General features: G+C 39.6%; 1 protein-coding gene across 1 annotated transcript; it reads right to left on the bottom strand.

Annotated features, from left to right (window-relative positions):
- Window positions 1-786: 786 nt before the first annotated feature.
- Window positions 787-12,160, bottom strand: LOC128260316 (transmembrane protein fend). The gene is made up of 4 exons (XM_052993216.1): window positions 11,156-12,160; window positions 4,434-4,481; window positions 3,439-3,681; window positions 787-2,862 (listed from the first exon to the last, which is right to left on the bottom strand). The coding sequence occupies exons 1-4, from the start codon at window positions 11,348-11,350 to the stop codon at window positions 2,449-2,451; spliced, it is 900 nt and encodes a 299-aa protein (XP_052849176.1). The 5' UTR covers window positions 11,351-12,160; the 3' UTR covers window positions 787-2,448.
- Between the last annotated feature and the right edge of the window lie 1,661 nt (window positions 12,161-13,821).

The raw sequence follows: 13,821 nt of genomic DNA, 5'->3' as shown, positions 1-13,821 counted from the left end.
TAAAATGTTGAAAAATGCTCAGCTAATTGGCAGTTGACAGCGTCGAGAGCCTGGGATTGGCTTGGCCCACAAAAAAACAACACAGACATCGGCGAGCAGGGGTTAAGAGGCGGGGGAAGGGGCCGGGGTCTGGGAGCTGTAGGGGCATATAAATTTAATTTGGTTTATAAAAAGTGCTTGAGAATGTTTAGTGGGGGAAGGCTGAAGTGGTCGAGCGAACAACAGCTGAACAAAAAGGGGGATGATGGGGCAGCAGAGGGTTAAGGGGATCGGATCTAATGGCAGCCAAGTGGCCACCAAAGCCAACCCCCTTTGCTAATCCAAAAAGAGATTAAAGCCAACAAAAAAATTAAATTTAAAAAAAAAAAACGTCGAGAAATTAAAAATAAAAAATAAATAAAAAACGAGAGACGGACGAGTGGAAAAGTTTCGATGCCAAAAAGAGTGTTTTTGGCAAAGAGATGAAGAAAGGAAAAGTTTTATCGGAAATTCTTCAGAGAATACTTTTCCGGCTGCGGCAAAGGAATTTTTCCATTTCATCCAGCCAAAGAAGTTTCTCATAATCGACACGACCCCTTACACAATCAACCCCCTTGCCTTGAATGCATTTGCATATCCCAACTCTAATTTATATGATAAGTGGGAGGACGACGGCAGGGGAAAAAATAGAAGACAAGAACGGGAGACACAAAAATCGATGCCTTAGTTTTTTGATTATAAAGGGGGGTATGTGTATATGTATATATATTCCCATGCCAACCCGTAACAAATAAAAGTAGCCAAAAATGAGCTGCAATAACAAATCAAATTATATTTACATAATAAACGAATAAAGGATAAATGTTGAAAGGGTACCGCACTTCCGCTTCCATCCTTCTCGTCCGAATTTATTCATACACAGTATATATCTAAAATGTGATTGGCATATTTTGTATTTAGTCTTAACTAGTCTCTGCCACATAAAAAAAAAAAAGAGGTAACACAATTTGATCGCTAAACTAAAATTAAACTAGGACTGTATTATATGGCAATGAGTTCAGACTCCAAAAAGTTCTCACTCCAGAGATTCCATTGGGGGAAGATTGGTTGGGACTTATAAAGTGGATGGGAAAGTAATTTTAATTTGATATATTTCATTGAAATTCTCTAATTCATACTACAACCATTGGAGCAGACTTTAAAAACATTCTATTTCCCGTATTAGAAACATCAAAAGCAGGAACACTCCATTCTTTTTTTCTAAAATAAAAAATCCTTTAACTTTCCTTGAAATTGTTAAACCATTTTCCCCCCTGGAAAACTTTACATTTTTTAAAGGCATCCTTAAAATGATAGGTTAACAAAACAATGGATTATTAAATATAAATAAATTAGGGCTAAAATATTTACAGGCATTTTGCGTAGCGAAGTTTTCTCAGCTTAGATCTTTAATTAACCGTATTAACCATAGTTTAGTTTAGTTAGTTAGTTACTTTGTTACTTTGTTTTTTACATGCTCAAGTACAGTAAGTCAGTTATAATAGTTTACTTTGTTGTTAATTCAATTGAGTTTGTTTAGGTATAAACATTTAAAAATTTTGAAAAATATTTACTTTTGATTTAAGTTGATTTTTTTCTTGTTAAATTGTTAATTCTTTTGTTTTGTTTTCTTTTTATGTACTATGTTTCATTTAAGATTTAAGACGACGAAAAATGGAAAAGAGATGCATGATATTTTGTATTTGTATTAATTGGTTTTTTCATTTGTTTTTAACCTGAGATAAAAACAAATGTTTTTTGTTTTGTTTGTATGTTTGTATGTTTGCAAGCGAGCGACGACGATTGACAAAAAATTTGTAGCAATTTGTTGCATTTAGTTTGGTGTATGTAGTTGGTTGGCCACAGGCCCCTAGTCTATAATATAATTCAATATAATATATAATATATAATATATATATATATATAATATATATATATTTATATCCGTAACCGTAACCGTAACCGTAAACGTATCTGTATCTTTATCTGTATCTGTATCTTGATCTCTGCACTTGTATCTTTAGCTGCGTCTGTTTGTATAACTATGATATATATGTATATAGTAAATGCGTTAAGTGTATAATATATAGTTGGTATATGTATATAGAGCTATGAATGTATGTATGTTAATCATGCGTGTATATATGACTGCGCTGGTTTGGCATTGGGATCTACGAATGGCAGAGGATAAAACTTAAACTTAATTGAGCGAAATTTGCTTGACTTTTAGATCCGATCCGATCCGATTCGATTCGATTCGATACGATCTGATCTATTATATCGAACCACGAGATAGGGATAGGGGGCTAACTAACGCGTTAAGGGTTATGTACACAGTTGTCTTCGCTTCCGTTTGCTTTTTGGGGTGCAGAATATCACATAGTCAGACATCTATATATATACGACTACAAGTTCTCCGGGTACGCCGCCTTAGACATGCAGCGTGGAGGCGTCCAGTGAGTTCCTGGAGCAGCTGGAGCTCCGACCTATCAACGTGGCCGTGTCCGCACTGTCCGCATCCAATGGGAACCGCTTGCGCTGCGGACGCAGGAAGAGGAACATGACCAGCAGGGCCAGGAAGAAGGCCAGGGCCCCGAAGGCCGGATAGACCACTCCGCCCAGTTCGCTAGGCGTGGGCAGGGCACTGATTATATACACCCGGTCCGTGGGTCGGACGTGAACGCGTTGCGAGTGCTCCAAGGGATCTGGATGGTCCACGGACTGCCCCTGGTTCCTTGTAGTGCTTGGAGTGCTTGGAGTGGTCGAGGTCGTGGTCGTTGTTGTGCCCACCAACTGACTAGTGTCCACATTCAGTTTAATCGAACGTCGCATCAGACCCGTGAGCTATCCGATAGAATTGTGAAGAAATAATAATAATGGTGTGAATAGTTTAACATGCATTCTTTGCCCCACAATAAATAGTTGCTTAAAGCACCTCATAATCTTTAACCCAATTTAATTAATCTTCTATCTCTAAGTATGTTTTGTATACTCTTAGCAAATAAAAAGTTCTTTACTTGTGCTTGCCCCAGAAATCTCTAGATAATATCTCTAGATAACAACAGAAATTTTCTATTTCCTAACCCATAAGACTTGTTGTGCTTTTAATTTTCAGTGGTTTATTTAACCACATAATTGCCATGGTATCTACCAAGCATAGACTTACAATTTCCAAAACAATACCTCTTGGTTATTAACCCTATAATATACACTTTGGCAGTATTATGTTCGAACCAATTAGGACAAATTTTAAAAAATACTCATGATTCTTAATTTCCAAGATATCTACCAAATATGGGCTCACATTTTTCAAAGTAAAAAGCCCAATTATTGATATCCTTTCATTTGGTGCTTATTAACTACAGCTATCTTGTTTTTGTGAATACTTAGTCCCAAAATATTCACGGAACGTGGACTCACCTTGTGCTTGCACTTGACCTGGATGTTGTAGACGGTGTCCGGCCACAGGGACAGTTCCGCCCGAGCGGTGTCCGTGAGTAGATTGCCGATGAGGCCGCCGCCGGACACTTCCCAGGTGATCAGGCACTGGCGCGAGGCGTTCGCTATCATCTCGTCCCAGCCGATGTCCGTGAGGACGAGCGACTCCTGGCGCTGGGCCTTCAGGATCCTAAGCTCGAATGGGGCCACCAGCTTTTGGCAGCACTGTGCGAGGGGCAGGGAGGCATTGCCAGGACGAGAAGGAGCAGCAAGGAGCAGCAAGAAGCAGCAAGGACAACGCCCGAGGCAGGACACGAAGCGTTAAGGAAAATAAAGAAAGAGAATGGAAGGAAAGTTAGCTATTTGTCAATTATTTCTTGTAATTATGTGGCGCGCCCGCAGGTAGGCAATGAAATTTGTTCATCCTTCGGTTGCCACTTTTCGCCCCCGAGCGACAACGTTTAACCCATTAAGTCCTGGCTGTTTCATTTGGAATAATTCATGTCCCTGCCGTGTAAGTGCCTAAAAATGTTTACGGTTGGCAATTTGGTGCCGCGGAATGGAAACCCTTTTCAGCCGGTTTGCTATAATAAATGTAGATTTAATTTCGAGCATTTAAGGAGATACTCCTCTGGAGGAATTTTGAAATTGTCAAATTTTCGAATAAAATAAAAGCAGGAATGGCAAATAAAGCCGTGTTTTGCATTTAAAATGATTTAAGTTAAAAGATATCAAAGTTTTTGGTAGAAAGCAAGTTGAAGTTCAAAGAAATGTATATTAATATATTTAAGATGTAGCTTTCAAACTCATAAAATTCCTAAATAAATATATTTATTTCTAGTTTACTATATCTCAAATGCAATATATGGACTGATTGTAGAGGCTTATACATTTTCGTGCAGTTTGAGGCCAGCATTAATGGGTTAATGACATCGTTAGGCTGTCGCCCAAAGACCAACATGGATGGAGATACTTACGTTTGTGCAATCAACGGAATCCTTACAATAATGCCAGTCCTTGGAAAGCTGCAAAGAGAGACAGGACAAAGTTAGTTAGTGGGCGTGGCCTAATCGAATTTTAAGTAAGCTAGGAAAAAGTAATCAGGCCCAAGACCCCGGGCTGCCAGGACAAACAACAAGGAGTCATCAGCAGACTCCTTCGCCCCCGGTTTCTATCTTATGGCCTCAACAATAGACGCAAATTTGTAACTTGTAATAAAAGGCAAGGCAGGCAGAAAAAATAAAAGTCTATGTAGATATACAGCAGCAGTCAGACAGACGAATACGAAAATTATGAGGAGTAATAAAAAGCTATTTACAGAAAATCTCTAAAAAAAAAAATCAGCATTTAAGGAGTATTATATAATATTAAACAAATTTATTAGTAAAATAATAATACACATTTTTAAGAAATCAAATCAAAAAATCAAAATACCGTGTAAATATTTCTTAGAAAAATTTATGTAACTGAAACATAAGCTTAGCTATGCTAAAATGTGTCAGTTCAACATTATTATAATTTTAAATCCTTGTTTCCGGTTTATTAAAGTACGCATATTGTAATCTCAATATAAAAACTAATAGACCATTGAGTAAAATAAGGATATAGTAATTCCAATATGAAAAGCAATAAACCATTCAATAATGCAGGACATATTTTGGTTAATTGCTTGTTGTTTTGAGCAATTGTCGTAATCCCTCTGCTATTCTTCTGACCGTTTCTGTATACAAGTAAATGACCACAAACGTTTGTGTTCGTCTATGGCGAATTGAAAATTTCACGCTCCTGGCAATGAGGATAATGAGGAGGATTGCCGTGACAGGACGAGGACGAGGATGAGGATGAGCATGACGACGATAGAAGGGAAAGGGAGGGGCAGGAGGATCGGGATCAAACCGGACTGCCTGCTTAGCCTTTGTCAACTGTCGCCTTAGTCTCAAGGCAGCTGAACTGAACGGAACAAAATAGAACAGCGGGCAGTACGTAGTATCAAGACCAGGACCAGTTACCCATCCCCCATCTCCTTTGAATTCTGTCCGCAGTCCTTTTATGAATGAGCCGGCAGAGAAAACGGACAGAAACAGATAGACAGACGGATAGACAGACAGACAGACAGACAGACGCACAGATGAATGGGCGAATGAGTCGACAGCGATTAGCGATGGGTGCGTGACAAATTGTTATGACTCCGAATTTACAATATTTAAAAAAAAATCAAACGAGGCGGGCCAACCAGATCTCAATTCTTTGGGCATTCGTTTTCGGTTTTAGGGGAGGGTTAGGTTTAGAGTTAGAGTTAAGTAACCCTAATGTTGGTGCAAGCCAGATTTATGGTTATTGCATTTGCCGGCATCACATTTATGAAATCTTCATCTGCAGTCTCATTCGATTGGTCATACTAGTTTATTTCGGATTCTAATTGAATTGTGTACTATATTTTTTATAAAGTGAAGTGTGGAACAAGCAAAATGATAAAGAATATTAAAATATTCTTAAAAGCCACATTATGTTTGCATCTTCAGCTCTATTTAGTTGCTTTAACTTTAAGTAAAATCAATAAAAATAATAATAGCTGCTAGCACTTACGCTCTAATGTTTGTTAAACATGAACCCGTATACAGCTGCAAATTATAATTGTTAAGATATTCCCCGAAATATTAATTTAATTTGACCTTTAAAACACGAACCATCAATAATATTCCTAAAAAAAAAGTCTGCACACGTTAAAAACTAAAATCAAATAAACATTAGAATCCGGCTTACTAACTGTGTAAATCGTTCTTTTTTTCTAACATTTAAGCTATTCGGATATTATCTCCCTGCTCAATCGTTTCTTGGCAGCCTTAAGCCACTCTCTGATGCTATCCACCTCTATAAGCCCTTAAATGCATCCGTAGTTTCTGCAAATGTAGCAGCCAGCTACTTGCATCTGGATCGATCATCCATCACCGCTGGCAAAGGAAAAACCCGCTGGACAATGGCTGCCATCACCTTTTGGGCCAACTTTGACGGCGGCACTTTGTCATCATTACACAATAAGGCAGGAAAATCAGGGAAACGCAAACGGAAAGGGAAAAGGAGCAGGAGCAGGAATAGGAGCAAGAGCAGGAGCAGGAGTAGGAGGACCAAACCAAGCAGTTGTGGCAGATAAAAACGACGAATGCCAAAAGGAAAATCGCAAAGACAACATATTTTCCGCTCAATTGAATTTTTGGCCTCTGAAGATGTAGACGATGTAGTTGATGAAGGGAGGATTGCGATTGGTACAGGGACTGGGTCTGCTTCTGGAAATGAGTATGAGGATGTTGACGAGGACGAGGACGTGGACGAGGACGAGGACGAGGCCTGAACCTGAAACAACTTGGGCGATAAGTAACAACAATAAGGCGTTCAGAATGCATGAATAAACGAACGAATGAATGAATGAATGACCGAATGACTGAATGAAAACGCTGAACTCGCAAATCTTTTGGCCGTCGGCTTTCCCTTTCCCTTTTCCACGATTTCCCTCGCTTTCCACAGTCTCGAGGAGACGACTACCTGGCCCAAAATGTGTCTGGGCCATATAAATTAAACGCAGGCAGCGACAACTTTTACATGCAATTGCCCTGGTATTTCACACCCCCGGCAACTGCACTTGAAGAAAAGTGTCAAAACTCCCACCTAAAATGGGAAAATCACCTTTGATGCTCGGTACATGGGGAAAAACATTTTTTCAAACAATATTGCCTGCGCAACCGCACAGGCAGGTAAATATTTTAAACTCAGTAAATCCCTGCAATTTAGCCTCTATTTGTGTTTTTTTTTTATCTAGATTTATTTTCAATTGCTTCCCAAAATGAAAACCTTTTCTTTAATAGTCTTGGAACAATGCAAATATATGCTAATTTAAGACAACGGTAAATAACAAAGTATGTTTAAGGCTTTTAATTATTTTCAAGCGTTTTTCCTAATCCATTTTATTTCTAAACACATAACAATATAATAAACAATATTAATCAATAATTTTGTGAATATATAATATTGATAAATATATATAATTAGGAGATTTATTGTTTCTTAGTGTTCTTGTTTGACTTTGAAGAGTTGTTCAACCATGTATTTTTCGCAAGTGTGGAAGCCGGGCACATGACTCCGTAGGCCACATAAATTACCAAAGTTGGGTCAGTCAGTCAGTCAGTTTTTTGAGCGGCTTTTATGAGACACGTACGCATACGTACATAGATATGTATATTCGATGATTCCACCACCAGCAGCGGCTGAACTACGTGCCTCGCATATACATCAAGATCGAATCTTCCGGCCGTCGAACCACCCGAAAAATCCACCCAAGCAATGGGTGCAGGGGCATCCAAACCAAACCAAACCGAACCAAACCGAACCACTGGAGCACCCATTGGACCATCCGCATCCACCCACGGTGACGGAGGAAAAGTCTTTCATGGTGTTAATTTGGCGCTGATTGAGCAACGTATTCGCATTCCCCGTTCTCGGGTCTCATTTCTCAGTTTTTGGGGGTTGTACGAAAGGATGGATGGATGGGTGGATTAGTTCCAGTTAGTCCTGCGACCCGAGCATGAAATTAGCACTGCCTGCAACCCCTAAGAACTTTTGACTTTCGACAAGGCATCCTGCACCACTGGCATCGCCATCGCCATCGCCATCACTCCATCTCCATCTCCAAACTCTCGAGCGGACTTCAAAGGGCATATCCGATGGAAATGATGACGGTGATCAAGAATGCAGACAGCGCACACAGGCGAAAGCTTAAGTATTTCGTGCCTAAAATCTGCAATTTCGGACTAAATAATCAACAAAGATTGGCATAACTAAAGCCGAAAAGCCTTAGCCCATTTTAAGGAGCATTTCAGTGGAAGAAATTCATAGAGAACAACTGCCATTTCAATCTAAATAATCGGTAGAGATTGACATAAATAAAGCCAAAGTGGCGAAGATGTTTAAAGACTTCTCTATGTTGAACTTCGAAAACAATTTCATATTTGTTAAGATTTTGATAAACTGGTAGATATTGCATGATAAATTGTATGTACCTTGAAATCTATGAAGTAAAATGAGCTTTATATGAGTGCCAATCTTTGAAAATAACAGAGATGTTATTTTACCTTTTACCACTATGCTTACATAATGAGTAATCGTACAATCTTATATCAAGCAATATCTGGTCAAATTGCTGCTTTTCTTTCGAGTTAGATCAATAAACTTTGGGTCTATATTTGGAAGTAACTTAGCGTTCCGTTTCCCTAGAACGATTTCGAGTGTCGTAGACAGTCCGAGTGTCTTGGCCTCTCGAGTTTCATCCCATGTTTCTTTGTAAGTGTCGCCACAGCACTCATGAGCACTCCTCGAGTCAATTGGGTTGACTGCGCTGCTCCTCCTATGTTCTCCACTCGAGCTGAAAGCCAAAAACCCAAGCCCATCTGTACACCTCGTCGCCACAGAGAGTTCGGCTTACTTGGAAATCGGAGATGATATTTATACTCTCGTGTTTTTCCCACTTGATTTATGTGTACTTGGGTTGGAAGTTGGTCGGTTCGGTCGGTCGGTCGGTCGGTCCGGTCGGATCGAATTGATATGAAAATTTGATTTGATTTCATTTGATTGAAATTTATTAACAATCCATAGTTGTCAACCTCCCCCATTCTGTTTCCGATATCGCTGACAGATCAGCGCGGTTCCAGGAAGTCACGCATTAAATAATCAACTGGTAAACTGTGCTGGAAATCTTTGGGAAACTTCGCCGTCTTAATTTCAATCCATCGGGAACGTATTCAAAATTATTTCGGTGGGGATCGGTTACACGAAATGGAGGGGAAACTGAAAACTGAATCCCTGGGGTTTCAAAGTTTGTTTAGGGGGCACACACACAAGAAAGTGTCAACTCAGCGATTTCGGGGGTGAGTTCGATTGTAGTGGCATTTTCAACATCGATTTGTCGGTTGCTAAACATTGTTATTCATATTGATTAGTTGGTTTTAGTTCTGTGTATTATTTGCTACTTTTCTTTTGTTTAAGGCAGTATCAACTTTGAGTTTGCGGTGAGTTCAATTAGTTGGGAACTATAATTTGGATTGAAAGGGCGATTGTTGTTTTCATTTAACCAATCTAAAGATTTTTATTTATTTCTGTTCTTTTAAAACTGCGTATATTTTTAAAATGTTTTTTTCTATGAAGGTTTCTTTTGACCCAGCATTTTCAGTTGTCTTCGATTTTTCGCGGTCATTTATCAAAGCTCTTTCTTGAGATTTCTTTAGCTTCTTCCTCCTCGGAGCCCATTGTTCTCCCCACCTGCTCTATTTTTCAAAAGGCATCTCCTTTTGCTTCGGCATTTCAACTGAAGTTCTTGGGCAGCGATGTTACCCATCCATATCCCTCGGTGACAGCTTTGTATAAATTCAATGCGAGAGCTTTATTCCTGCGTGGCTGTGGCCTGTGCTTGGCCTTTTCCTGGCCATTGTCTATATGGCCGGCTCAAATTCAATTTCCCGATCTCTATTAGCGACGCTCGACCACCCAGTTGACATCTTTCTAGCGGCCGGCGGCTACCTGAGCAGTAAGTAAGGTAAAGGTAACAACAATAATAACCGGCAACAGAAGCAGCGGCGGCAATAGCTGCGATGTCAACCCGTAGATAAAAGATAAAAGACCCAGCGAGCGGGCATAAAAAATGACGTCGCTTTCTGGTTTTCTGGTGCCTTCACAAACCATTGTCATTGTCATCGACGTCTCCTAACCTTGAAGGTCGGTGCCAAACCGGGGCACAACTGTTCCTACACGCAGAGAAATGGAATGGGTTGGTCCGGGACCAATTCGGCATGACCTCAATTAGGGCAATCTTAATCGCATTAGGTAATACCTGAGCGGCAGAGCGTTGCACTCCAAGTGACTGGGCAAAGTCTCTGCGTTGTGAAATATTTATTCTTTGAGTTGATTCAAAGGCTTATAAAATTAAATAATATTACATAAGCTCAAAAAACTTGTATAGAGAACTTCAAACTTAAGTCCCGATTGCAAGTAATACAAGGGCTACAAAATCTGCATTGAAACCATTAAGACAATGTTTTCAACCCTAGACTTTATTTTTTGAGGCAACGACAGCCGTTCTTTAGGTAAAGCGGTTTCCTTACTATTTATAAATGGGGAAAATAAATTATGCAGGAACCTTAAAAGAATTTTTGAAAAATGAAAAGTTACAAGATCATGCAAATTTACGATTGCTAATGATCATACGAATATAGAAAATCACGAATAGTTGTATATCATGTATCTTGGGAATCGGTAAATCGACGTTTATATTAAGGGTTAAAAAATATACATAATTTACCAGATATTATAATGTTGTTTTAATATGTGGTCTATGAATCTCACGTCAAAAAAAAAAAGGTGTAACCGTATTAACTTTGATTGGACCCGTCAATTTCAATTAGATTTCGAGCTGTTTTCATTATTTGCAATTGCTAAATTTAATCGATCCTCAAAGATAATGTTGTTGACCTATGATTTTTTTCTTTGTGTACCCACCGCCTATCCTGTCGGCTATGTTATATATATATTGCCGCTCAACTGGGCATACAACTGTCCATCAGACGACGGAACGAAACGGATACGATCCAGGGCTTATCTTGGGTTCTGAGTTCAGAGTCTGGGGTTTCGAGTTGGACTTGGTTATTCGTATTCTTACCTGCTGATAGCAACTTTGACGGCATCTGTTCAGCTGTTTGCTGGCGAAGGGGGCGGGGGATGTTGGGTCCGCTCCTGGACTCGATACCGATACCGATGCCGATAGTGATAATGATTTCGATCGAGCTGGCCCCGCCTCCTGGGCGACGGAAAGGGCGGCAAGGGCGCAGGCCATCAAAACAAGTGAGTGGAACATGTTGTCTGGTTCTTCTTCTTCTCCTCCTTTTTCCTCCTTTCTCGTCCTGCCACTCCCTCCTTTTTCTCAAATGGGCGTGGGCGTTGACTCGTGTGTGTTGTGTGTTTTTGTGTGTGTTTTGCCGTGTGTGTGTGGGCGTGGAGAGCGGTGTGCTCAGCAGATTGATTAATTGATTGATTTTGTTTGTTTATTTTCGTATCAAGTGTTGTTGTTATTGGGGCTGGCACATAATAATCGCAGCGTAGACTGCATTTAGTGAAGCGTAGCGGTAAAACCTCTTTCTCTCTCTTTTTCCTTCTCCTTCTCCTCCTCCTTGGTATCCCCCGTTAACTGTTACAGTTAACTGAAGCTCCACATGCTGCGCGACAACAACAAAACGTTGCCTCTTTATTTACTTATGGTTTTTTTTGTGTTCTCTCTTTATAACTCGCCTTATTTGTTTGACTTTGTTATTTGAGTACAAATTCAAGTACACTGTTAGCAACACACGTGAAAAAAATAATTGTAACGTTTGTTAAATACCACCCGAAAAAGACAGAACAGCAATAACAAAAACACACACCCGAAAGACGACGAAAAACGCGACGGAAAAGAGAAATATAATGTATACGAGCGCGAAATTTGGAAATTTCAAGAGCCGAACAAAACAACCAGCCTGGACGAGGGTTAATGCAGCTCTGGCAGCAGAGAGAGCACAAAAACTGAAAACCGAAACAGCAACACTAAAACTCAGCCCAGAACTGTCAGGCTGCGAGATAAAAACAACAACAACAATAGTAACAACATCGCACTATGGGGCAAACGACAACTTTTTGTGGCATTATTAAATAACTTAAAAACAAAGCAATTTTATCAGATTTTGTTCTTTAAACTTAGTCTATAATACGGAAAGCAAGGTTTAAAAAAAAAATGGGCGGGGTTACGCCTTTTTTTTAGGGATTTTTTTTATTTTGCTAAATACAAAAATTAAATTAAATTAAATTAAACTAAAATTTTGTGTTTGCAATATTTAAGATTAGGGTTATTCCTATCCATCGCGATTTAAAAAAAAAAATATTTAACGACACTTAAAAAATGGGTTTTGGTCAAAAAATGTGGTCGGTGGCCCCATAGTGCATCGGTGGCAGCTGTGAGCATTACTCTCGAACTCGAGCATCGACCATGTTGTCATCGAGCATGTTGCAAGGCAGGAGTTTCCAGTTGGCAGGTTGCATGCTAGATGTTGCAAGTGGCGGAGTCTGTGAGTCTGTGCTGTGTGCTTTGTGTTGTTATGTGTTGGGTGGGGGGTTGGGGGGGAGAGTTTGTTGGGGGCTAAGGTTGCACTGAGTTGCCTTGGGCTCGGCCTCTTGGGTTTGGGCTTGGACTTGGGTTGGGTTTGGGTTGCACGTTAGCTCTTTGATGATTCTGGGGTGGCAAAGCAGAAAGCCAAGACCAAAAGGTTCTCCTCTCTCTCTCCCTCTCTGGCCATCTAACCCAGCCCCCTCTCCCCCCGCCACTGCGGACATGCAGATGAATCAAAGCGGCCGCTGATTATAGCAACAATATGGAAATGCCGCTACCCTTAACCCCCACCCCCTATTGCCCACTTCGCCCTTATAGGGGCATTGTTTATTTATACCCAGTACATGTATGCCCAGTAAATACAAATGCCGGTGTGTGTGAGGTTTTATAACCTCCATTTGCCGAAGTTTAGTAAATTCTTTCAAAGCGTGTACTACATTTATTATTTAAGCCACGCTGCCTCCATTTCCACTCCTCCCCTTTTATCTGCCCCATTGTTTTAGTCCTTTCCTATGTCTGTTTTACCGTATTAGCCGCCCCATGCATAAAGTAAAGCACCCGTTTCCATTCTACCCCACTTCACCGCCCCTACTTCAAGTTTATTTGCATATTTTGACTTTTATGCGGCAAAAATATTACAGACTGCGCTGCCAGCAAACAATATCAGACCCCCCAAATCCCCAATCCCAACCCCAACCACCATTCCATTGCCCAACGACACCAAAAACGTTAATAAAGCTAGAAAAGAGCCCACTTTCAAAATAAAAAAACTTATATACAGTCCAACTTCATTATCCAACACTTTTTAAAATAAATCTAACTATCGAAATAGCTAATGGAAAGCACATTTTATTTTAGATCATATGAGCTAGAGCTCGAATTACTTAAGGTTAAAATTTATTTGTACAAATCCGAAACTTCTTTTTTATTTGTAAGTACGATATAAGCTATATTTCTGTAAATCCTGAACTTCTCAATTTAAAAAACTAACAAAAAAAACTTTTACAAAATTCCAAAATGTGAAGATTGAGAGAAAAAGATAGTACGTGTTAAATTCCTAAATTTGAAGATGCATTATTCAATGCATCACATATGTATGTATACAAAATGAAAATTAGTTTTAGTTTTTCCAAAATAAAAATTAAGCAATTTTAAAATAAATCAAATTTCGGATTTTATTCGAGCTATGG

The sequence above is a fragment of the Drosophila gunungcola genome (assembly GCF_025200985.1).
Source record: "Drosophila gunungcola strain Sukarami chromosome X unlocalized genomic scaffold, Dgunungcola_SK_2 000021F, whole genome shotgun sequence".
In the NCBI taxonomy this organism is placed as follows: domain Eukaryota; kingdom Metazoa; phylum Arthropoda; class Insecta; order Diptera; family Drosophilidae; genus Drosophila; species Drosophila gunungcola.
The sequence above is the reverse complement of the archived record's forward strand: the minus strand, read 5'-3'. Positions and strand labels throughout refer to the sequence as shown.

Excerpts from the sequence above, each read along its gene's own strand:
- LOC128260316 (XM_052993216.1), bottom strand. The coding sequence starts at position 11,350 with ATGTTCCACTCACTTGTTTTGATGGCCTGCGCCCTTGCCGCCCTTTCC. Across the intron at positions 4,482-11,155 it reads GTCAAAGTTGCTATCAGCAG|CTTTCCAAGGACTGGCATTA; the intron begins GTAAGAATACGA and ends CTCTCTTTGCAG. Across the intron at positions 3,682-4,433 it reads ATTCCGTTGATTGCACAAAC|TGCTGCCAAAAGCTGGTGGC; the intron begins GTAAGTATCTCC and ends CCCCTCGCACAG.